The 23,315-nt window shown below is 42.5% G+C and overlaps 1 protein-coding gene across 1 annotated transcript in view; it reads right to left on the bottom strand.

Moving 5' to 3' along the window:
* The window catches only part of LOC146797278 (ankyrin repeat and SOCS box protein 11-like), an 83,827-nt gene that overhangs the window by 45,505 nt on the left and 15,007 nt on the right, over positions 1–23,315 (bottom strand). Inside the window, exon 2 of the mRNA XM_085627541.1 lies at positions 9,419–9,643. Within this exon, the coding sequence (XP_085483667.1) occupies positions 9,419–9,643 (225 nt within the window). The remainder of the gene's footprint in view (positions 1–9,418; positions 9,644–23,315) is intronic.

The following is a 23,315-nucleotide window of genomic DNA, read 5'->3' as shown; positions in this document are numbered from 1 at the left end:
GATTTACACCTCATTTAGTGAGGAGGCCACCAGCCCGCCCCCACTGTGACCACTACAATGGTCACATCAGGACTCCTTGGCAGCCCCGCCCTTGACCGCATCTGCCAATTATTTTCGGGCTCACCCAGACTGACGATGCCACAAGGAAAGGAAAAGGACTTCATGTGTAATTCGTGGCAGACTGTGCCCAAACCTTGGTGCTTTTTTAAAAATAACTGTGGAAAATGTTTGTCTTATCAGCTGTTTTCCTTATTATATTTCATAAAATGTGTACTGCTCACCTGTCTATGTTCAGGGATGTGGCATTTCTAAAAAAACTGTTGACCCTTTTCTAAGGATATAAAATAAAAGCAGTCCAAGGTGTCCAGTTATGTGACACCAAAGCCCCTTGTGGACCCCATCAAGGGTCTGACTGTGAAAACAAATAAGCCCAGGTATCGGATGGAGGCTGGAGGGGTGAGAGGCTGGTTTTGTTAGTGGAGGCTGCAAAACCGACCCCCAGTAACAAAACCCGCAGGGCTGTCCAGCACAATGACTCACTTCTCACTCTCAAAAACACAAAAATCACTGCAGAATTCCTTTTAAGCCCAGCAGATTTCAGGCAACAATAAAAGAGTCAAGATTTATATCTCAGGTGGTTGATCTTCCTGTTGGGGAGAGATTGGAGTATTGTCTATTGACAGTTTTGACTCATCCATTGTAGCGCCGAGGGTTAAGATTCCTGTTCCGAAGAACCCTTACCATACAGATCACAGAACTATATTTAATGGGAATAGCTCAGTGGGTTACTGCTTTTGTCACAGAGATCCTTTAGTTACTTGCAGTGCATTACTTACAATCATAATAAATCAAGCACCTTAAGCTATGACCTGCCATCAAAGAGCTGCATGCAGACTGTGTGGTGAGGGTTTGGAAGTTATGTTTTTTCCCCAGTCATTCATTATCCTAATACTGCTAAAATTGGTTTGTTTGGGTAGAAATACATTCTTATTAGAAAATCCAACTACTGTGTTACATTTTGAACCCTCGGGTTGTGTTCCAGATCTTAAAAAATGCCAACCAGAATTGATGGCATGTGAATCCTAACACCTTGTAGCCCCTTTGTCTTGTAAACATTTTCTAAACATTGATTTACACACGTATGAGTCATTGTCTCTGTATGTGTGCATGATGTAAAGTGCTCCAAGTCCCTCACTGGTGTGAGAGGCACTATAAAAAAATTTAAATACATGTGAGAGAGGGGCTATGGAGAGATGAGGGGCAGTGTTGGAGGGTGATAGTGAAGGAATCATTGAAGGGCCCCAAGAAGATTGTCGTATCCTGGTGCACCGTAAGGTCATCATTTACTGTGCTCTAAAAGCTAATACAATGGAATACATAATACAATGTGTTGTAGAATGCACCATTTATGTAATTTTTTCCAAAATTTTATTGGGGAGAGAACACCCTCGCCCCGTATCCCCTTTGCAGTAGTCAGGCTTCCTTGCTGCGTTCGCTCGCATCACACCGTGCAGGGGATGGACACAAATTTGCCAGGCCTGCTTTGGGTTCCCAGTTCGGCCCTGTCCGGCACCAAATTAAAAGTGCCCCATTTAGCAAATGAGAGATCTAAACAAGCATTGGCATTGCCCTTGGGGCCTCTTAGGTTTGTGATTTTTTTTAGTGACGCTTTACAGCATTAATGCCAAATAGCAAATTTCTGGTGCTTCCAGAATTGCATTTAAGGAATCGCAATTTGCAATTCCTTAATTGCATTTGCAAAATAGAGAATCGCAAATTTAGCAATTCTCTATTTTGCGATGGCCTTTTGGGTTGATACATCCCAAAAGGCTTTTTTCAATTCGCAAATGGGCCAATTCTGAGAATCTGCCCATTTGCAGACGGGAAAAAGGCGTGATACATATGGCCCTTAATCTTCTGAGCCCTGCTTATGCCCTTCCTTGCTGTCCACGAGTACACCAAAGGCACACCTGTGTAGACGAGGAACACTGTTTTCATGTCCTCAATGTTTGAGGCAAAAAACACTCATTGATTTCCAAACAAGGAGTGTAAAAGCTAAACCATGTTGTTCCTTCTTATATTTTGCATGGTTTACATAATCTTGCATTGCCTATGAGTGTTTACTTTTTCCAGGATGTTGTTACTTTTTTTCAAGCAGTGCATAATTTGAATTGACACACATCAAGGTGTTTATAAAGGGGCACAATTGGGTTGTAGCTGAAGGCAGTGCAAGTGTCTCTCAGTGGGGTAGAAAGGTGCTCAAGGGGGGAAGAGGATGTGGCACTATGGCCAGAGCTACCAAATCTGGAACTGGGGAATCAGGCTCCATGAACAGTCCACCAGACCACTCTCCTGAGGGAGCACATTCCCCCACTAGACCACAGAAGCCCTGGTCTCTTAGCACCAGCAGGTGAACCCTACCGGAGGAAAGTGTGGGTTGACCTTGAAGCCCTGCCCACCACAATCCATACTGAAGTTCACCTCCCATCTTACAGGCAGGCCTACAAAGCAGCACACCCTAGATCAGAAGAGACTTTGTCACTGATGTCACAGGACCCTTGAGGCCAGTCCACCTCACCCATTAGTACCTCATTGGCCCTTTTCCAGCAGTAGTAGATCAACTCACCAGGGATCGGCAATGCGGGATTTGGTCATACCAAACTGGGGCATATTTAGGAGGGCCTTGCGTCATGCTTGCACCACGGAAAGTGGCAAAAGCACAACACAAATCTGCAAGTCATATTTATGAAGTCACGCAAAGCCACTTTGCATGGCTTTGAATGGTTTCATAAATATGGAGTAATGCAACACAGAGCAAATTGCTGCTTTGCCTTACTCTGCACAAGGGAGGTGTTGCCGCTCAACTCTCCTGTTTTTTTACGCAATGGCTTGTAAACCTGGTATTGCATCAAAATCTTACGCCTCCCCAAGGGAGGTACAACAAGGAGAAATATCTTTATTGCTTCCTGGTTTTCCTCAATCTATATGTGCAGCACACATAGAAAGAGGAAAAAGTCTCTCAGGATTCTTTTCGTGCAGGAAGGTGCCCCTTCCTGCACAAAACAATATGGTGCAAGGGTGCCTAGATTGGCGCTAAGCTGGCGAAATGGCACCAGTGCACTTGGATAAACATGTATCTATTGGTTGCATTGAATAACGTTTTAAGCTGTAACTCATCAGTGAAATGCCAAAGATAGTAAAAATTGGGATGTTTTGCTATTTCTAGCCACACCTCTGACTCCGCCCACTGACCCAATCCTCAGATTATTCCTGCCCCCTGATGCTCCACCCACAGTTCCCCTACTTTTTTTCCCCCACTTCGACCACTGGATACATAATTGGAGCAGGTGTTCCTCAGCCTTCACTGACCCCAATGAAAGCTATACACCAATCCACTGTCCGCCTCGTATCTGCTAAGAGACTGCATCTCTGTAGTATCAAAAAATTTACAGTGGCCTCCAAATGAGGTGAGATTCCATTTAAAGTCTGAGTTCTTATAAACAAGAGCTTTCATGAGCTTCCCCAACTATCGCCCATCTCTGGGGGGTAGCACGGTCCCAGCAGCAAGGCTCTTTATATCTAGAAACTCCAAAATTATAAAAGTCCCATGCAATGAAACAATTATTCACTGGTACAGTCTTTGGAACCCCCTCCCTCCTCTGCGAAGAACTTAACGAAACCTCCATTACTAGGAGAAGATGCTAAAGACACATGGCTTCTACATGCATCGGAACTAATTGGCTGCAAAGCATAACCATGTCTTTTTATATCTCCAATTTGAATCGTATTTCACAATTCGATGTTGTTCAACAGCAGTCCCCTAGATGTGCTTAGCCTTTCATGTTTCACATGGCAATCGCAACCGTTTGTAGTAAAGAACAATAACGCCTCTTGCCAGAGACAAAAGTTGAATAGGTTAGTAGATCCTTACCTGAAATGTTGGCCCCTGCCCCCCCCCCCCTGAAACGTTCTTTAATGGCCCAGAATTGTTTCGCAAGCCTGAGGGTCTTCATATTAGTGGTGTAAATTAAAAATGCAAGTTTAGAAACCCAGCTGTGATGTGATATGTTGGACTGAGCCATTACTCACAAAGGGGGGCAGCAGGCAAATCGACCTTCCTCCATATTCTAATACTAAAGAAAAACTGGAAAACTAGAGAAAACCATAAACATCTTCCCATGGCATAGTTGCTTTTCAGACACCACCACTCCCTCTACAGGAATCTATCCATTTACCACAGAAAGACAACAACAAAACTTGAAAGAGTGCAAAACGCCATGGCACACCTAAATTGTGGGCTTTAAAAAGAACATTCAGTAACACCCTCCTGCAGAAACCGACACTGCCTGCTGGTGCACTCGAGGATCAACTTCAAAATATTGCCTCACATACAGAATCCGAGAAGTGTCAGCATCAGGCTATCTAGAGCAAAAATAACATGCTATGAAACTGTTCACACTCTCTGCTCTGTGAAGTCAACATGATAACACGAGCCTATTGCAAATCAAGAGGAGGAAGGAACTTCTCAGTCAGAGGTTCTTAACAATGAACAACAAGCCCTGAACCTTTAGAACATTCCTAACCTCACGGACTACAGGACAAAACATAAAATTCTGAGACTCGACTGAGAACCAAAGTGCATGCAACACAACACAGCTATCCTCAGCAGACAAGCAATCAAGCCCCTAGCACAAAACCTCCATTGCTGAGAACAAAAGAAGCCATCCTGACCACCATCAACAAAAGACCTTCAATGTTGAGAAAAAAGGGACCCTCTATCATCAACAAAAGATATCTGATATAGAGAATAAAGAAAGACCTCTAGACCATCAGAAACAAATCCTCTAATTCAGAGAATGAAGGAAGTCCTCTTGACTACTATCAATAAAAGACATCCCCTGTCCAGAATGCAGAAAGCCTTCTTGAACACAAGACCAAAAGACCTCCGATGTTGAGAACAAAGGAAACCCCCTTCAACACCACCTCTGATATTGAGGAAAATCTGCAGCCCTTTAGACCACCGTCAGCAAAGGACCTCCAATCTGGAGTACAATGAAAGCCCTCTTGACCACCATCAACAAAAGACCGACTATGTCAGGAGCAAAGGATGCTTCCTTGACCAGCATCAACAAAAGACCTTTCATGTTGAGAACAAAGTGAGAGTCTATGGCCACCATCAACAAAGGATCTCTGATATTGAGAACAAAAGGAAACCCTCATGACGACCATAAAAAACCCTATGAAGGGGAGAATGAAGGAAGCCCTCTTGGCCACTATCAACAAAAGACCTCTGATGTCGAGAATAAATATAGCTCTCTTGAACACATTAACAAAAGACCTCCAATATTGAGAACAAAGGAGGTATCCTTGAACACTCAACAAAAGACTTCCAATGCTCAGTAAAATGGAAGCCCTGTAGACCACCAACTACAAAACACCTTCAATGGAGAGAAAAGAAAGCCTCCTAGGCCACTACCACCAAAGAAACCCTTATGCTGAGAATGAAAAACTCCATGGGACCATCATCAACAAAAGACCGTCAAGGTTGAGAACAAAGTGAGCCTCTATGAAAACCAACAACAAAAGATATCCGATAGTGAGAATGAAGAAAGCCCTCTTGACCACCGTAAAAACTCTAATGCCGAGAATAAAGAAGCCCTCTTGACGACTATCAACAAAAGACATCTCATGTCGAGAATGTAGAAAGCCTTCTTGAACACAATAACAAAAGACCTCCAAGGTTGAGATCATAGGAAGCCCCCCTCGATCACCACCTCTGATATTGATGAAAGTCTGCAGCCCTCTTGACCACCATCACAAAAGGACCTCCAATGTTGAGAACAAAAAAGCCCTCTTGACCACCATCAACAAAAGACAATACAATGTCAAGAACAAAAGAAGCGTTCTAGACCGCCTCCAACAAAGAGACCAAAGTAACCCAAGTTTCTGGGCTAAACTCTGACATTTAACTTAAACCACGCATATCAAATACCACAGCTGTAGAAATATGACCCTTTCCACTAATATCAATAGCCACTGAAGAGCACCAAATACCGGTCCCATGAAAAGCAAACCCTACAGGGATGTACTCCCATGAACTTGAGCCCACAAAAGTAACATTACATAAAGAATCTGTAAAATGTTTCAATAAAAGGTATGAGCATAATATCAGAATTGAATGTTAAAGAATAGAAGCAGCAAGATTTTGATAAACTTTATATTTGACTACACCGTTAACGGTTCGCTTCTACGGATTGGCATGCTACCTGCCCCGAAGCCACTAACTGCCTCATCAGGGATGACATACCCAGGACCAGCTTCTTGGTACTCTTACTCTGGGGTAAGCTCATTACCAGCTCCACTGGGTACAGCCATCCTGCACTTCCAGGATTGCCTCTTCTAGGTGGAACCACCAGCTTCAATGGGTACAGCCATCCTGCACTTCCAGGATTGCCTCTTCTAGGTGGAACCACCAGCTTCAATGGGTACAGCCATCCTGCACTTCCAGGATTGCCTCTTCTAGGTGGAACCACCAGCTTCAATGGGTACAGCCATCCTGCACTTCCAGGATTGCCTCTTCTAGGTGGAACCACCAGCTTCAATGGGTACAGCCATCCTGCACTTCCAGGATTGCTTCTTCTAGGTGGTACCGCCAGCTTCAATGGGTACAGCCATCCTGCACTTCCAGGATTGCCTCTTCTAGGTGGTACCACCAGCTTCAATGGGTACAGCCATCCTGCACTTCCAGGATTGCCTCTTCTAGGTGGTACCGCCAGCTTCAATGGGTAACAGCCATCCTGCACTTCCAGGATTTCCTCTTCTAGGTGGTACCGCCAGCTTCAATGGGTACAGCCATCCTGCACTTCCAGGATTGCCTCTTCTAGGTGGTACCACCAGCTCCACTGGTTACAGCCATCCTGCACTTCCAGGATTGCCTCTTCTAGGTGGTACCACCAGCTTCAATGGGTACAGCCATCCTGCACTTCCAGGATTGCCTCTTCTAGGTGGAACCACCAGCTTCAATGGGTACAGCCATCCTGCACTTCCAGGATTGCCTCTTCTAGGTGGAACCACCAGCTTCAATGGGTACAGCCATCCTGCACTTCCAGGATTGCCTCTTCTAGGTGGAACCACCAGCTTCAATGGGTACAGCCATCCTGCACTTCCAGGATTGCCTCTTCTAGGTGGTACCACCAGCTTCAATGGGTACAGCCATCCTGCACTTCCAGGATTGCCTCTTCTAGGTGGAACCACCAGCTTCAATGGGTACAGCCATCCTGCACTTCCAGGATTGCCTCTTCTAGGTGGAACCACCAGCTTCAATGGGTACAGCCATCCTGCACTTCCAGGATTGCCTCTTCTAGGTGGTACCACCAGCTTCAATGGGTACAGCCATCCTGCACTTCCAGGATTGCCTCTTCTAGGTGGTACCGCCAGCTTCAATGGGTAACAGCCATCCTGCACTTCCAGGATTTCCTCTTCTAGGTGGTACCGCCAGCTTCAATGGGTACAGCCATCCTGCACTTCCAGGATTGCCTCTTCTAGGTGGTACCACCAGCTCCACTGGTTACAGCCATCCTGCACTTCCAGGATTGCCTCTTCTAGGTGGTACCACCAGCTTCAATGGGTACAGCCATCCTGCACTTCCAGGATTGCCTCTTCAAGGTGGAACCACCAGCTTCAATGGGTACAGCCATCCTGCACTTCCAGGATTGCCTCTTCTAGGTGGAACCACCAGCTTCAATGGGTACAGCCATCCTGCACTTCCAGGATTGCCTCTTCTAGGTGGAACCACCAGCTTCAATGGGTACAGCCATCCTGCACTTCCAGGATTGCCTCTTCTAGGTGGAACCACCAGCTTCAATGGGTACAGCCATCCTGCACTTCCAGGATTGCCTCTTCTAGGTGGAACCACCAGCTTCAATGGGTACAGCCATCCTGCACTTCCAGGATTGCCTCTTCTAGGTGGAACCACCAGCTTCAATGGGTTTACCGCTCCTCGTAATCACTCAACACCATCCTCTCTGAGATTCCCACTTCTCCATGTGCTTCTCCTACTAAGAGTCCATGTTAGCAAACACCAAGGAGCCTATTTATCAAAACGTCCCGCAGCGCAGCAAGCCTATGTGCTGCGCTGCGTGACAGGGAACGGGCAGGAATGCACCGTATTTAACATAATACAGCGCATTCCTGTCTTTGCCCAGCACTGGCGCACAATGCGCTGCCTAGCGCCAACGCTGGCACCCGGGCACCAAGAGACAAGGGTGACTGCATTGTAAGCAGGATCGTTTTTTATGCAGGAAGGAGGACCAAAGACAATTCCCTGAGGCATTCCCCCCTTTCTTTGTGTGATGCAAAATGGAGCACACAAAGAGAGAGGAAAAAGCGAGGAGAAATAAAGATACTTCTCCTCGTTACGCCTCCCCTGAGGATGGTTAGCAGTTTTGATGCATTCCCAGGTCTACCAGTGATGCTAAATGTAGGAATGCGCCAAAATCCATGGGAGTTGCGTGGGGACACTCACGCACCACCCATGGAACGCCCCCTCTGCATGGCTTGATAAATCTAACTTATGAGTAGTCTTGTTCTTGCACCAGTGGCGTAGCGCAAGGGGGATGCAACTTGATAACTATGGCCCTCTAGAGCTTAGGGAGCTACTGATAGTATTTGAGACATTCCTCCCGGCTGTTGAAATGGAGGACTTTATTCCTGCCGATCGAGACCCTTCCTGAACCTCTTCCCCCATACATGTTCATACATCCATAACTTGAGTCTCCCGAGTGGATTGCCAACTTATCTCCGTCCTATAACTAGCTGACCTACTGCACTCCCATAACTCCAGCGAACACCCTTCTGATGCAACCAACATAGAAACTGACCAGATGTAAAGTCACAACTTTTAGGTATAGGCAGGAATAATTGGTGCCACTAGCTGTAAAAATTGTAACGTGCCTGTCTGTCTCTTGCACGCATCTTCCATCATGCTGTCCCCCAACACAAGATAAGAACACCTCCATCATTCACACGGCTAAAACACTTCCGGCGTAGGCTCAAAACAAAGACAACACTCTTCCAAGCACACCCCACATGGTGTAGCATGCCCCCTGTCAGGGTAGGTGCTACTGCACCAGCAAAGGGGGAACAAGCACTGCAGGAATGCTACAACAGAATAATGGAGCAACCTCTTACTCCACATCTGCATCTCTCTTAAATCTCACAAAAGCAATCAGTTTGCAGTGCATGCTTTAGAAGCAAAAACATAAAATAAAATGTCAACTGCTTAGGCCATACCACACACCACACATAAAATACGCATTGCTCAATATTAAAAAGAGAGCATTTACACAGGCAGTTTAAGTAAGGTTATCTTTGAGAAGGTTGCATGCCATGTTGTTGGGAGGGTGGTAGAAGTACTCACCTGATGTGGCTAGAAGGACACTGAGCTTCTCTACGTTGCCACGGCTGGCTTCGTAGTGGATGTCGGTCCACTTGTAGTTGTAACTCGGCGCTACCTGATAGTGCCGGACCTGGGCCTTGGTACAGGGCGCTCTGGAGAGAGAGCTGATGTAGAAGCCCATCTGTATCATGAGGAGGTGGTTCCGCCAAGCATCCTCTGCTTGGACCAGAAGGAAGGAAGAGAACCCTGTGTGGGGGGAAGGGAGGCATCGGTTACACAGAGGAAGAAGGTGCAACATTGTTTGCTTGAGCTAGGGTGCAGGAAATGGACTTCAGTGTATGCAAGGTGCGCATGCACACAGACAGACAGACAGACCGACAGAGAGACACACACACACACACACACACACACACACACACATTGGAAGCAACTGATTGACTTGGCAAGGAGGTTTCCTTAGAGATGCTAGAAAGGAATGACCTTCCAGCAGGGAGCTGGAAGTGACTGAATGCCTGGCTGGAGATTTACTTCTAGGTGCTGGAAGCATGTCATGGCCTAGTTTACTTGAAGGAGCTGGAAGCATGCCATGGCCTAGTTTACTTGAAGGAGCTGGAAGCATGCCATGGCCTTGGAGGGAGGTTTACTTAGAGGTGCTGAAACAATTGATCGTTTAGCCTGAAGGTTTACTTAGAGGTACAGAATGTTAATTTAGAGGTGTGGAAGCAAAACGCCATTGACCACTCAGCAGGGGCCTCGCATCTTCCACAGCAACTATGAATATGGACTCCATAATATTATTTGACCTTAATGTTGAAGTCAAAATATCATGGCTACATAAATATTCAGGAAGGTAATATTAAGGAAATATATATTTTTCAAAATGATGTCAAAGTAAAAAATTTTGATTGCTAAAATATCGGGGTAGTTAATGTTACATTTTTACACGCTATTTAGTTTGCATTTTTATTAAATTTAGATTGTAAATAATATTAGAACATTGGAATGTTGGTAGCTCCATTAAAACAATGGAGTGCTCCGGGCTTATAATGGCTGGTATAAGCCCGGAGCTCCAACATTCCAATGTTTCTTTGTTCACAGCTCTGGCTGTAAACAAAGGCTTCAGGGAGCCTGAGGGGATTTGAATCCCCTCGCGCCCCCTGAGGGCTTCGTTTTATTTGTTAGAACATTCTGCCCTCTAGTGGCAGAATGTTCTAATAACCTTAAAGCCCTTCGTAGCCGGGCTATACCGGCTTTTAAAGTCCCTCTGCTTTGTTAAAGTCCCTCGCCTTCGGCTCGGGCCTTTAACAATGCAGCGGGCCTTTAATAGCCAGTATAGCCCGCTATGGCGGGCTATACTGGCTATTAAAGGCCCGCTGCTTTGTTAAAGTCCCTCGCCTTCGGCTCGGGCCTTTAACAATGCAGCGGGCCTTTAATAGCCAGTATAGCCCGCTATGGCGGGCTATAAGGCTATAATATAACATTGTTTTAAAATATGCATTATTATGCATTTTTTATTTCGGGTCTTGGATTTTATTGGGTGAGTGGTGTTTTATAAGAAGTAGGTATTATTTTGTAAGCGTCTTGATGATTCAATTCATTAGGTTATTTTATATTTATTTATTAATTGATTTAATTGTGTATTAATTTAAATTCATGTGTTAATAATCTTTCCATGGGTCTGTCTTTTAATGAGGGAATGAGGTAGATAGTAATATAAAATAACTAACATATTATGCTAATTGTTAACTAATGTTTGATTTTTTTAATCATTGTGTCAATTTTTTAATTAATTTGTTAATATTGTTATAAGGTGGATAGTGCATCTTATAGGGGATCTAGAGTGGGCTGAACTTTAAAAAACAAATAATATATTACTGAATCATTACACCTGGTTAATAAAACATTTTAAAATATATCTTTAGTGGTATCTATGGTAAATGAAATAAAATATTGAATTAATTTTATTGTTCTTTATTAATTTGAAAATGAATGGTGTATTAAAGAAATATTTTTTAAATAGAAGTATTTTATATATACTGGGTATGCTATTTATAAAAATATATATTAAAAATACAACAGTTCCATGAAATGTAAGAGTAATATACTTTAAATGCAATAGAAGTATTTTTTATATCATTGTATTGTACTTTAAAAGAAAGTATTTATCTATGTTTATTAATGTATATATTATTTGAAACCAATATTGTGTGGCTTCCAACCTTGTCCTCTCACTCATCTGCTGGATATGGGAGAGCTGAGTGTTGAATTTTATACAGGCCATATGCCAGGTTTTTAGCTTGATTTGTAAAGGACCTTCCTCAATGAACTGGGAAGATGATGGTGGCAGATTGCACGCCAAACGATAGTCTCAAAAATTATTAGGCACCAAAAGGTGTCACAAATGTGGTAATATCCTGTGAATCTTTAGATAACATCTGATGGTATTCCAATTTAAGTATGATATAAAATAATAAATAGACACTTCTGTCAGAGACAAGATCCCTTTGGGCTCTTTTTAAGCATCCAAGAACACAACACTACCCTTCATACACATTACTTTCAAGCATACATTAGACCGTTTGCCAACACCAAGTAGAAACCAAAACAATGATATACAAATATACAGTATACTTTATTATTCACGATCCTAATAGGATTCAATTTTTAAAAACATTTTTCATAATTAAAATCGTTAAAAAACACACACATCAAGATTGACAATTCAAATAATCACATAAATTTAAAATATTTCATAAAAATAATCTGGGAGCATATATCAAGACAGTAGACACATCAAAGACTTATCTTTTATCTTTTATTGTTGATAGCTAAGGTTGATCACTTGATCGTGTTACTGTTATGATCAAACCCGGCGAAGCTTGGGTGCTCAATCGACACAGAGCGACGCGTTTCGGTGGTCTAGTATGGTTCAGCACCTTCTTCAGGCTTATGTTTTATAGTTCAGTGTCTCCCAACACAATCCGAAAAAACAGAACGTCTGTTTAAATAAGGGAAACTGTCTCCTCCTCGTGTAGCGATGGCTGCTTTTTTTCTTTCACACACGGCCCCGCAGTCTAAGGGAAATAGGCGCAGACGCGTCCTCCCCGACAAAATAGTGCGTTGATATATGTAAGGGAAGCTATCGTCTCCTCTACTTGCGGTGGCTGCTTTTCCTCTCAGGGCCCCGCAGTTGAAGGAAAATAGGCGCCAATACGTTCCCCCTTTAAAGATTCTCTTCTGATTCACATCTGAGGTTGAGCAAGCGGTATAAAAAGGGCCAAACTTCACTCGTACCCTCCGTTAAGATCCAAAAGTAAATAACCCACTGGAGCTTTGGCCCCCAAGACAGTAAATTCCTTGTTCCGATAAATCTTATCCCTAATTTTAACACCGTTAATACTGGCTTTTGAATTTTTTTAGCAAAATGCCAGGGCCAAACGAGTCTCCTGACGTGCTCCAACGCCCTCCAGTCCAAATAAAAAAATAAATGACAGACAAATTACTTGCATCCTAGGCAGGGGGTGACAGACGACTGTGATATTTTTGTTCAGGGACACAAGTCAGCAGATAAAAGAATATTGCCGCATTATTTTCGTGTTTTAACGCTTTCTAAAACACATTCAGATTAATCGATCTGCTCAACAATGGTGTCCTCACACAAAGATTCTAAAAATTTCTATTATTGTTCTCAAACTTACAAACGGTGTATTTTTGATTGTCACCTGTAAAGCTTCTTTTTTACGTTTATATAATGCGCTTAGCCTCTCACACATCCCCTATGGTGTGCAAAAACTTTTTTATGATGGTCAGGTATAGCATTAATACCCTGCCAACTCCTGTCCGTGCTTACCAGCAAAAAAGGAACATTATCAAGAGCAATGGGATTGTCAGTACCTGGTCTCAAAATAAGACCACGCTTACTTAAATCACACCATCCCTCAATATTTATTCCCTTCTTAGTAACATACATTTTCATTACACTGGAGCGTTGCATGAACTCAAGAGTGCCTACAAAATAGCCCAGCGTGGAAATTTTAAAATCCCCGAAAGCGTTTGGATGTTCATCAGTTTTTGAAAGTTTTTCATTTTTCCAAAACACTTCATAGGTCAAATCTTAAAGCATAATTATTGGGGATATTCCTTGCATTTATCCTGTTGAATTTCCAGGGTTAATACTAAATTCTCACAGATATCTTACTCAACATCTTCAATATTGTTCACTAATGTTTATACCTGGGTTAGTACTGTCACTCACTCATGTTTATACCTGCGGTAGTACTGGCACTCACTCATGCTTATACCTGGATTAGTACTGTCACTCACTCATGCTTATACCTGAGTTAGTACTGTTACTCACTCATGCTTATACCTGGCTTAGAACTGTTAGTTACTCATGCTTCTACCCGGGTTAGTACTGTTACTCATGCTTATACCTGGGTTAGTACTGTTACTCACTCATGCTTATACCTGGGTTAGTATTGTTACTCACTCATGCTTATACCTGGGTTAGTATTGTCACTCACTCATGCTTATACCTGCGTTAGTACTGTCACTCACTCATGCTTATACCTGGGTTAGTACTGTTACTCACTCATGCTTATACCTGCGTTAGTACTGTTACTCACTCATGCTTAGACCTGCGTTAGTACTGTTACTCACTCATACTTATACCTGCGTTAGTACTGGCACTCACTCATGCTTATACCTGGGTTAGTACTGTCACTCACTTATGCTTATACCTGGGTTAGTACTGTTACTCACTCATGCTTATACCTGGGTTAGTACTGTCACTCACTCATGCGTATACCTGAGTTAGTACTGTTACTCACGCATGCTTATACCTGGATTAGTACTGTCACTCACTCATGCTTATACCTGAGTTAGTACTGTTACTCACTCATGCTTATACCTGGCTTAGAACTGTTAGTTACTCATGCTTCTACTCGGGTTAGTACTGTTACTCATGCTTATACCTGGGTTAGTACTGTTACTCACTCATGCTTATACCTGGGTTAGTATTGTTACTCACTCATGCTTATACCTGGGTTAGTATTGTCACTCACTCATGCTTATATCTGGGTTAGTACTGTTACTCACTCATGCTTATACCTGCGTTATTACTGTCACTCACTCATGCTTATACCTGGGTTAGTACTGTTACTCACTCATGCTTATACCTGGGTTAGTACTGTTACTCACTCATGCTTATACCTGCGTTATTACTGTCACTCACTCATGCTTATACCTGCGTTAGTACTGTTACTCACTCATGCTTCTACCTGGGTTAGTACTGTTACTCACTCATGGTTATACCTGGGTTAGTACTGTTACTCCCTCATGCTTATACCTGGGTTAGTACTGTTACTCCCTCATGCTTATACCTGGGTTAGTACTGTTACTCCCTCATGCTTATACCTGGGTTAGTATTGTTACTCACTCATGCTTATACCTGGGTTAGTATTGTCACTCACTCATGCTTATACCTGGGTTAGTACTGTCACTCACTCATGCTTATACCTGCGTTAGTACTGTTACTCCCTCATGCTTATACCTACGTTAGTACTGTTACTCACTCATGCTTATACCTGCGTTATTACTGTCACTCACTCATGCTTATACCTGCGTTAGTATTGTTACTCACTCATGCTTCTACCTGGGTTAGTACTGTTACTCACTCACGGTTATACCTGCATTAGTACTGTTACTCACTCATGGTTATACCTGGGTTAGTACGGTTACTCCCTTATGTTCATACCTGCTTAGTACTGTTAGATACTGTTTGAAGTGTCCAATCCTAAATGTTTTCAACATTTGTTTTCATTAAAAAACCTGGAAAGTTACTCATATGTATTCATTATTGTTTTAGTTAGATAGTCAAGCTTTTTGTTTTTTAAATGAACATATGCCTTCGAAAGAATGTTATTCTGTGATTCTACTTGATCTTTTATGCAATGCTAGACTTTGGCCAGTGTTTGATTTTATGCCTGTTTTATGGTCCATGGCTGTATTTATGGGCTTCAAATTGCTGCTGGCTTTTATATGAATTGTTTCATTTGTAACTTCACTTTATACATCTGTTTTAAGGGTTGGATTGTGATGTTTATCCTGTAAACTTTTATAGTCACTTGTTTGTCCCTAAATAAAGTGCCTGGCTGACTGAATTGTTCATGTTTATGAGAAGCCATGATTGGGAAGTGGAAGCCGGTCCTATATGGGTGAAAGAAACTGAAAATTGGAAAACATGCAAATGTGAGTCCGGGAACCATGGCGATAGGTCGAAGAGAGCTCGGATTGCTGCTGTGATTGTGAATGAAAATGGAATTATACCAAAACGGAGAGATGAGGGACAAAAAGATTAACAAAAGAGAACAATGAAGATTGGTGAAGGAACTGGAGAATGCTTGTATTATGGAAATCAATAAATGGTGGGAAATGACATGGTGTAAATATCTTGGTGTTTATGTACAAGCCCTTTGGGGAAAAGTGACGCACGAGCGGCGCAAGGGGCTTGTAAATACGCCCCCGTGACTGTGAGAGGATACCAAGAGGCCTTCACATTTTTATAATGCCAACATTAAATGATCAGGTGATGGCCTGCTGAAAGAATGGCAAACGGATACTCCGGAGTGTTCATTCAAGGTAATAAAAACACTGATTAAACAATGACTGGGAAAATAAAAAAAACTTGAGTAAGAGCTGGAAATTCATAAAACATCGAAGGGCACAAAGACTATTCTAAAGATCATGGAGAAAAAATTGATAAACATGAATCAGATGTCCAAGCAAGGAGAGCGAGGAAATTTAATAGGGATAGACTTCACTACACAAATAGTAGGATTTCAACATTTGCCAGAAGATTTGACTCCATGAGAAGCAGAGAATATATAGATAAAACCATAGAGCAGAGAGGTGTACCTGATACTGAGGAGAGCGCTAACGTCAGCTTTGCAGATGAAGGCACAGCTTCCTCAAAGCGTGTTTTTTTAGGAGAAATTACATTTTAGAAATGTGTACTGATAAAGAGGAAGAAGGGCATGAACAGAAGAGGCAAAGGAAAACCAAATCTGGAGAACTAAGGAAATATGGAAAGACAAACTGAGGAGGAGGAGCGACGCTATAGCATAGCTGAAAATGCAAGAGAACATAAATGCTGAGAATTTGGTTACAGAACTTTCCACCTGTTTTTCTGTTTAAGAGGAAGGGATAAGCTCAGACCACAAGGTGAATGTAAAAACGGTTGTACATAATTGTTTATAAAGTTGAATGTGAAAAGTATTTTCCTGACTCCTGCAAGAAATTTCACGAGTAATGTTTTAATTGTTTGAGTCTACTGAAAATATGGTGTGAAATGGTGGATTTGATGGGTGCAGCTTGTATGATGGCAGTTTTTTAAAATACTAAAGAGGCGGTTTGGCCCAGCAGACTCTATGGTCCAGTGAAAGGCGAATAGCCGAAACGCATCGGCCATTCTTTTGCTTGTTTTCTTGTTTATGTAAATGCAACATTTAATCAAATAATCATGGGCAACGCAGATTGCAGTGCGGCCTCTACTTTTCGTTTTGCTGTAAATGCTGAAGGAGTTCAACTGATCTGAGGCAAGGCCCTGCACCCAATCCCTTCCAGGCGCAACCTCACGCCGTTAATGTCCATGGCCAGGCCTTGTGGCCAACACCCTGTGAGAGCCCTACCTCCCATTGCGTGAGGCCTTCATACATGTGCAGTGTGGGACTGGGTGCATGGCCAGGGCTGCGGCCGGACCCTGCACCCAACCCCGCTACAGGCGTGCCACCACACTCAGCACACAGCCATCTGGAGGTTGGTCTCGCAGGTCCTGGCCTCACTCGGGCAGACTTGATGACTTTGTCAAAGAGCCAGAACACCAAAATATAACAAGTGACCCCATTGACCTCATCCAGTGGTAAGCTTATCAATATCCAAGAAGAAAATCTGTTATCTTTGTCCAAAAATAACCAATATTTTTAATCACATGTATATTTAAGCAATTCACACAATGCAATGCTTAATAACAGTGATTATTATAAAAAGAATGAATATACTTTTAATTAAAAAAATAAAATCAACTTGTCTCTGGGTCTTTCTCTTAGCATAGCTTTTATGATTGCATTTTGTGGGCTGAAAAAATCAGACTTTAAAAAAATAAAAAATTAACATGTCTCTGAATCTTTTTTTTAGCTTTTTTCAGCCAACAAAATTCAGTCATAAAAACAACCACAAGTGGGCACTGCACTCCAACTGAAGAGCATAGAAGATCTCCCGCTTGGAGTACTTAAAACAATACTGTAAGTTCCCCTAGGATCATGGATTTAATGGGACATTCTAACGATATTGGGCCTTGAGGGATGGGGTCCCTGGTGCTGGATCAAGACTCAGGGAGGGGGGCCGCACGCCCCATCCTTTATTGTAATTATCAGCCCTGGGCGATGGGGTCTCAAGGGCCTGTCAAAGGCTTGTGCCGAGGGGTCGGTCATCGTTCTCTACTAAAATTAATTATTGGCCCCGGGGGATTGGGTACTTGGGGCCTGTGTGAAGCTCAGGGGGGAAGGTTGCATGCACCATCCCCATTATATAAATACAGGCCCAGGGAATGGTGTCCCCAGGCCCACTCTGGGGGGTCTATATAAACATGTGGGAGGCCATGGATCAGTGGCACAGATAAACAAAAATTCCATTTTTGGTCCAGGTGGGGGGGGGGGGGGTCCTTGTGGGAACCTAGACCCCCAAATGTTTTACACCTATTTGCAGGACAGGGGACTGAGTCTATGAGACCTAAAAGGACTTCTTTGTAGATATAGTGGCGGCCAATCAGATTTTTTCTCAGGATCTGTTGGCTCCGCAGAGCCTCTGCAGCACATTTTATCTATAAATGTTGAGACTTAATTACTCAAAAACTACTTTCCCCCAAATCACAAAAAGCATGTATCTGAACAGAGATCTAGCTTTCTGACAAATGTCGTGTAATTCCGTTCAGCCATTTTACCTGTAGCTGGGTCGAATTTTCCTAAGGATAATTGCATGGGGAATACGTGCTTTGGGACCCCCTCCCCTTTTTCTTGGCCCCTGCTTGACGGATCACCCTGAATCTTTCCAGACAGAATGAGGTAGGTGATTTCTTTTTGAGGAGAGTTTTGTGAAGATTCGTCAAATGGTGCCAAAGTTATTAGAAACCCAAAATGTGCTTTTCCCATGGAAACATAGTCCTAACTTTAATGTAGAGTACAGCATACATGCAAAGACAAAGTAATGAGGAGAAATAAAGATATTTCTCCTTGTTATGCCAGCCTCATGTAAGCGCACTGTTTTGGTGCGAACCCAGGTTTACAGACTGTAGGATATTACATCAAAATCCATGGGCAGATGCACAGGAATGTCCATGCTGCACCCATGAAAAGCCTGCCCAGCGCACGGCAGAGCTATGCATTGCGTTAATTTTATTTTTACTAAACCACACAAAGCAGCACAAACTGGGCTTTGCATAGCTTAGTAAATCTCAACACACATTTTGCGTCTGGCTGCATCAAATAAGTGACGTGACCCTGATGCAAAATATTGGTAAATCTGGGCCTAAATCTGCCTTTTGCTCTATCACTTCCAGCCAGTAATTAGCATTTCAATAAGCGTTAATAAGGTTTGAACTTGCTTCCAGGACAAGGAAAGGGCTTATCTATGAGAGGTGTTGTTGTGCCCTTGACAGGATTGCTTTTGGGTTGGACCTAAGGGCTTCATTAACTTCATAGAGGCCCACCCTATCGCAAGCAGATGTAGCGAACATTCAGGCCTGAACCCTTCTTTTGTTCCCAAAGCTAGACTGGCCTCCATCACGGTGGGCCTCGTGTTCGCATGACAATGTCAGTTCCTGCTGCAGTGTCAAGACCTGCTTGACAGGTCTGCTGAGGTTTATCATATGACATTTGGGGTGCACTTCAGAGTGGCATCCCCTGTCATACGCAAAAGAAAGTTGACATTTGGGCAGGGCCCTTTTTTGTCCTGCCAGCCAGGCAGACCCAAACCACAGCGAGTCTCTTTTTGACATTACAGTGTCAAAGCCTGTTTGACAGGTCTGCTGGGTTTGGGTTTACACATTACATTTAGGACACACTTCAAAGGTGGGAAACAGAATGGCAAAACAATTTGTATGTATCCACTGTCTGATTTCTTAAAACTCAGCTTGTTCTACTAGATGTTTGTCTATGAGTTTGTTGGGGGGTACAGAGACTTCATAAAACTAGATTTTAGTGTTTGAAGTGACGATACTAGGATTACCAAAGTGCACTCCCCACACACACAGCCCTCAGAGCCCAAGTTCAGTGTGGCTGAAGACTTTGGTCATTTTGAAAACACCCAAAGTGCGTAGGGTTAGCCCCAGAAACCTTTACCCCATCGGTTAGGGCATCCCCAGGGCTCATTCCCACCCACTAGCGTCTGCCAGAAATAAAGGTAACCAATCTAGGCACCCACTTCAGAACACTGCTGGACCTGTGGAAGATCAGTAGAGGACTGAACTTGACCTCTGTTTAGGCGGCACGGAAAAAAAAAACTACAAGAGGGCTTTTTTTGCAACTGCCCAGCTGATCAGTGGCAACTGAACCGGGACTGGACTCTTCTCTTGGCTTCTGCTTGTTGCCCTGAGTGTCTTCGGAGGCATTAGAGGTGGACTCCTGTAGTGAATTGGGACTTAAAGGACTAAAGTCAGAAGGTAAAATCTTTGACCAGAACACACATGGTTGGTTCATCTGACCCGAACTCCATCGCAGTCAAAAATATTTTTCTTTTGGTGTCATTTTGCTTATTAAATTGTACTCTACTTTTCTAATTTGATTTGGGGTTTTTATTGTTTTACATTTTGACTTCATTACTGTTTTAGCACTGCATAAACACTTTACACATTGCCTCTAAATTAAGCCTGTCTTCTCTGTGCCGTACGTACCAGGTGGTTGAGCTCAGGTTAATTTACTGACATCATGGGTTCACCCTGACAAGGACTGTGATTATTGCTTCATGTAGGTGTTTATCACCCTCAATTAATAACCCAATTTCTTACAAATATTAATTCAAATAATTGAGGAGACCGAAATGTCAGCAACAATTTCCTGCAATATCATAGGCTAGAATTAATTTGCACTCAAAATTATTTCTTATAGAAATTCTTGAGAATCTGGAATGCCACTACATGTCATACACAACCCAAGAGCATGCGACAAATTTTGTTGATGTGGTATGCTACCAAAATGTCATTATATCTGCACTGTTCCATCTTTTTGTTCATGTCAATACACTCTCACACGGTCTTTTTACTTTCCTTATAATAACTAAAAAGGCCAATACTTTTTATACACACAAATATTGTATTTAACATAAAACAGTGAAAATAATTTGTCACACTGAAAAGCTACACATGTTTTAAATGGATAATTCACTGGCGAGTTTGTACACTTCTTTAGATCGCACAGCACACACTCTTCACAGCATATAAAGAGCAATCTTGAGCGGCCCGATCTATTGCATGCAGCAATATACTGGATAAAGCACCCCCTGCCAAACATTATAAGGGGGTCACTGAGTCACCAAGGACTTCCACCGCCACGTAGAGGATTGAGGCTGAAGGCTGAGTTCCTTTATACTGTTGTAAAACTCCGAGGTGACTTGGAATATCCTTATCATGAGTGCCAGGGGGTACTTTATCCCATACAATACATGGTCACACCGGTACCTTTCACACAAACTGCTTAAAACCGTGGTTCCTAGCTCTTTCATATGAAAGACAAAGCATGCTTGTAAACATGAAGAATAAATATAGAACCTCTTGGGCAAAATTAATCAGGATTAAAATTGCCAAATCCATCAACAAAGGAACCTCCGCTCTAGCTTGGCATGTCGCCTCAAACCCCCACCATTCAAGAAAAAAAATAGGTGACGCATTTTTCTCTGTTCAAGCAGCCAAACTATGGCATTCATTACCCCCAAACATAAGAGCCATGGATAATGATCTCATCTGCGGAAGACCACTCAAGAGTTGGCTCTTCCCCACATAACCACCATACTCAAACACGAATGTACAGCATCTCCCGGTGTTTGCATATATTTATAATTTAATTATATGAATGAATCTAGAAATGCATATTTCTTTGTACAAATATGTATATGAACTATGGTTTTAAAATATATATTCTTCGGGTCTGCTTAAAAAATGTATATATTACTTATGGTTAAATATATTATTCAATGCTTAACATGTTTATAGGTCACTGCATAGTTCTCATATCAATTATTTGATTAGATGCTTATGGGTCTCTGTTTTAATTATCTATCACAATATGTAAATATTATCTTTACTATTTTACCTTCAAGTGCTTCACTATTGAAATATTAAGGAAAAGATCAAATTAAAAAAAATTGTTATGAAAATACACAAATAAATTAGCTTTATTTACAGCAACACTTGAGAGTCTAAGTTTATACATTATAACTTTAAATCTCAATATATTATCTCCCTTATCCATGTATACCCTTTCTATGTAGTTATGTATCTATATATTAATTACTTCACTCCTACTATAGAATGGGAAAAACACCCTGGACTCTCTTCAATGTACTACTCTGTCTCACCCTATACCTTTCTTGATATATCCTCCCCCTCCATTCTTTGACTCATCCCAAACTTCATTCTACTGCTGGGATCTCCGGAATAACCCTTTCTAGACTCTTAGCTCCTTGGCTCACCCCAAACCTCATTTTACTATAAACCTGTCCCAAACAAGTCTTTCTAAATTCTTCTGTCATGTATCCCTCCTTTGACTAATCGTAAACCTCATTTCACTACTAAGATCTACCCAGTCCCTTCCTAGAGGCTCTTCTCTCCTACATCTCTCCTTTACTCATCCCAAACATTATCTTACTGCTATGACCTTCCAAAGAACACCTTCTAGACTCTTCCCTCTCCTACCCCTCCATTATCCCTTTTAATCCAACTAACAGATGTGCATGTCCACCACTCAAATTAACTCATATTTCCCTAAATGAATCCACCACTAATCCTTTTTGGGTTCCGTAGTAGCGTGCTACTCGCCAAAAAGCGATCCGACACCTCTTCAGCTTGCTTCGGCTTGCAAGTGCTATATAAATACAATTACATCAATAACCTGTTCTACATTTGTGGCAAAAAGATATCAGAAACCGTTCAATACAAGTCAGTTGTTTAAAAAAAAAAGCTGCAGTAGCTCAGAATGAGTAAAAACATGGAGAAAGATCCTAACTTTGTTATAATAATCTAAGGAATACAAAAAATAATAATGTTCTTTCTGCTAGTCACGGTAAGCTAGAAATGTAGAGCAAAAGAAAGACAAACAATGTTGCCTCAAACAGCTGCTCCATGACCTGACTGAACTCGACTGTAATATCTTATTACAGTTGAGTCCTCACGTCTTCCCTTTATAATCGACAACTGGTTAGATCACAAGTCACCGATTATAAAGAAATTAGAGACAGGAGTGGATACAGGAATTGCAGAATCCATGTATTATAAAGAAATATCACACAAAGTCCAACATTCGTGTACGTGTGAAACAGAAGAAGGATGGGGCTGATGTAGGTTAGTTTCTTGCCGCCTCTGCATGCATACAGGCTGGAGTGGCGCGCCGGCACGCCCTTTTGGAACCGCTGTTGTGCTCTATAAATCTTTTCATTCATTCATTCACTCACGTCCTCCCCTTCCAAAGGTCAGTGTTTTCACACATTATGCCTGGCTATTGGCTGTATTCGTCCACACCCTCCTCGACCACTCTGGATGGTCAGTGTGCATGTGCTAAACTTGTCGAAATGATGAAAAGTAACTTCAACTCTTCATCAGCGAGAACCATCTTCTAAACGGAGGTGTGACACAGCGGCCAGAGTGGCTGACTCC

This window comes from Triturus cristatus, chromosome 9, assembly GCF_964204655.1.
Source record: "Triturus cristatus chromosome 9, aTriCri1.1, whole genome shotgun sequence".
Classification (NCBI taxonomy): domain Eukaryota; kingdom Metazoa; phylum Chordata; class Amphibia; order Caudata; family Salamandridae; genus Triturus; species Triturus cristatus.
This window is presented reverse-complemented; position numbering and strand designations above follow the sequence as displayed.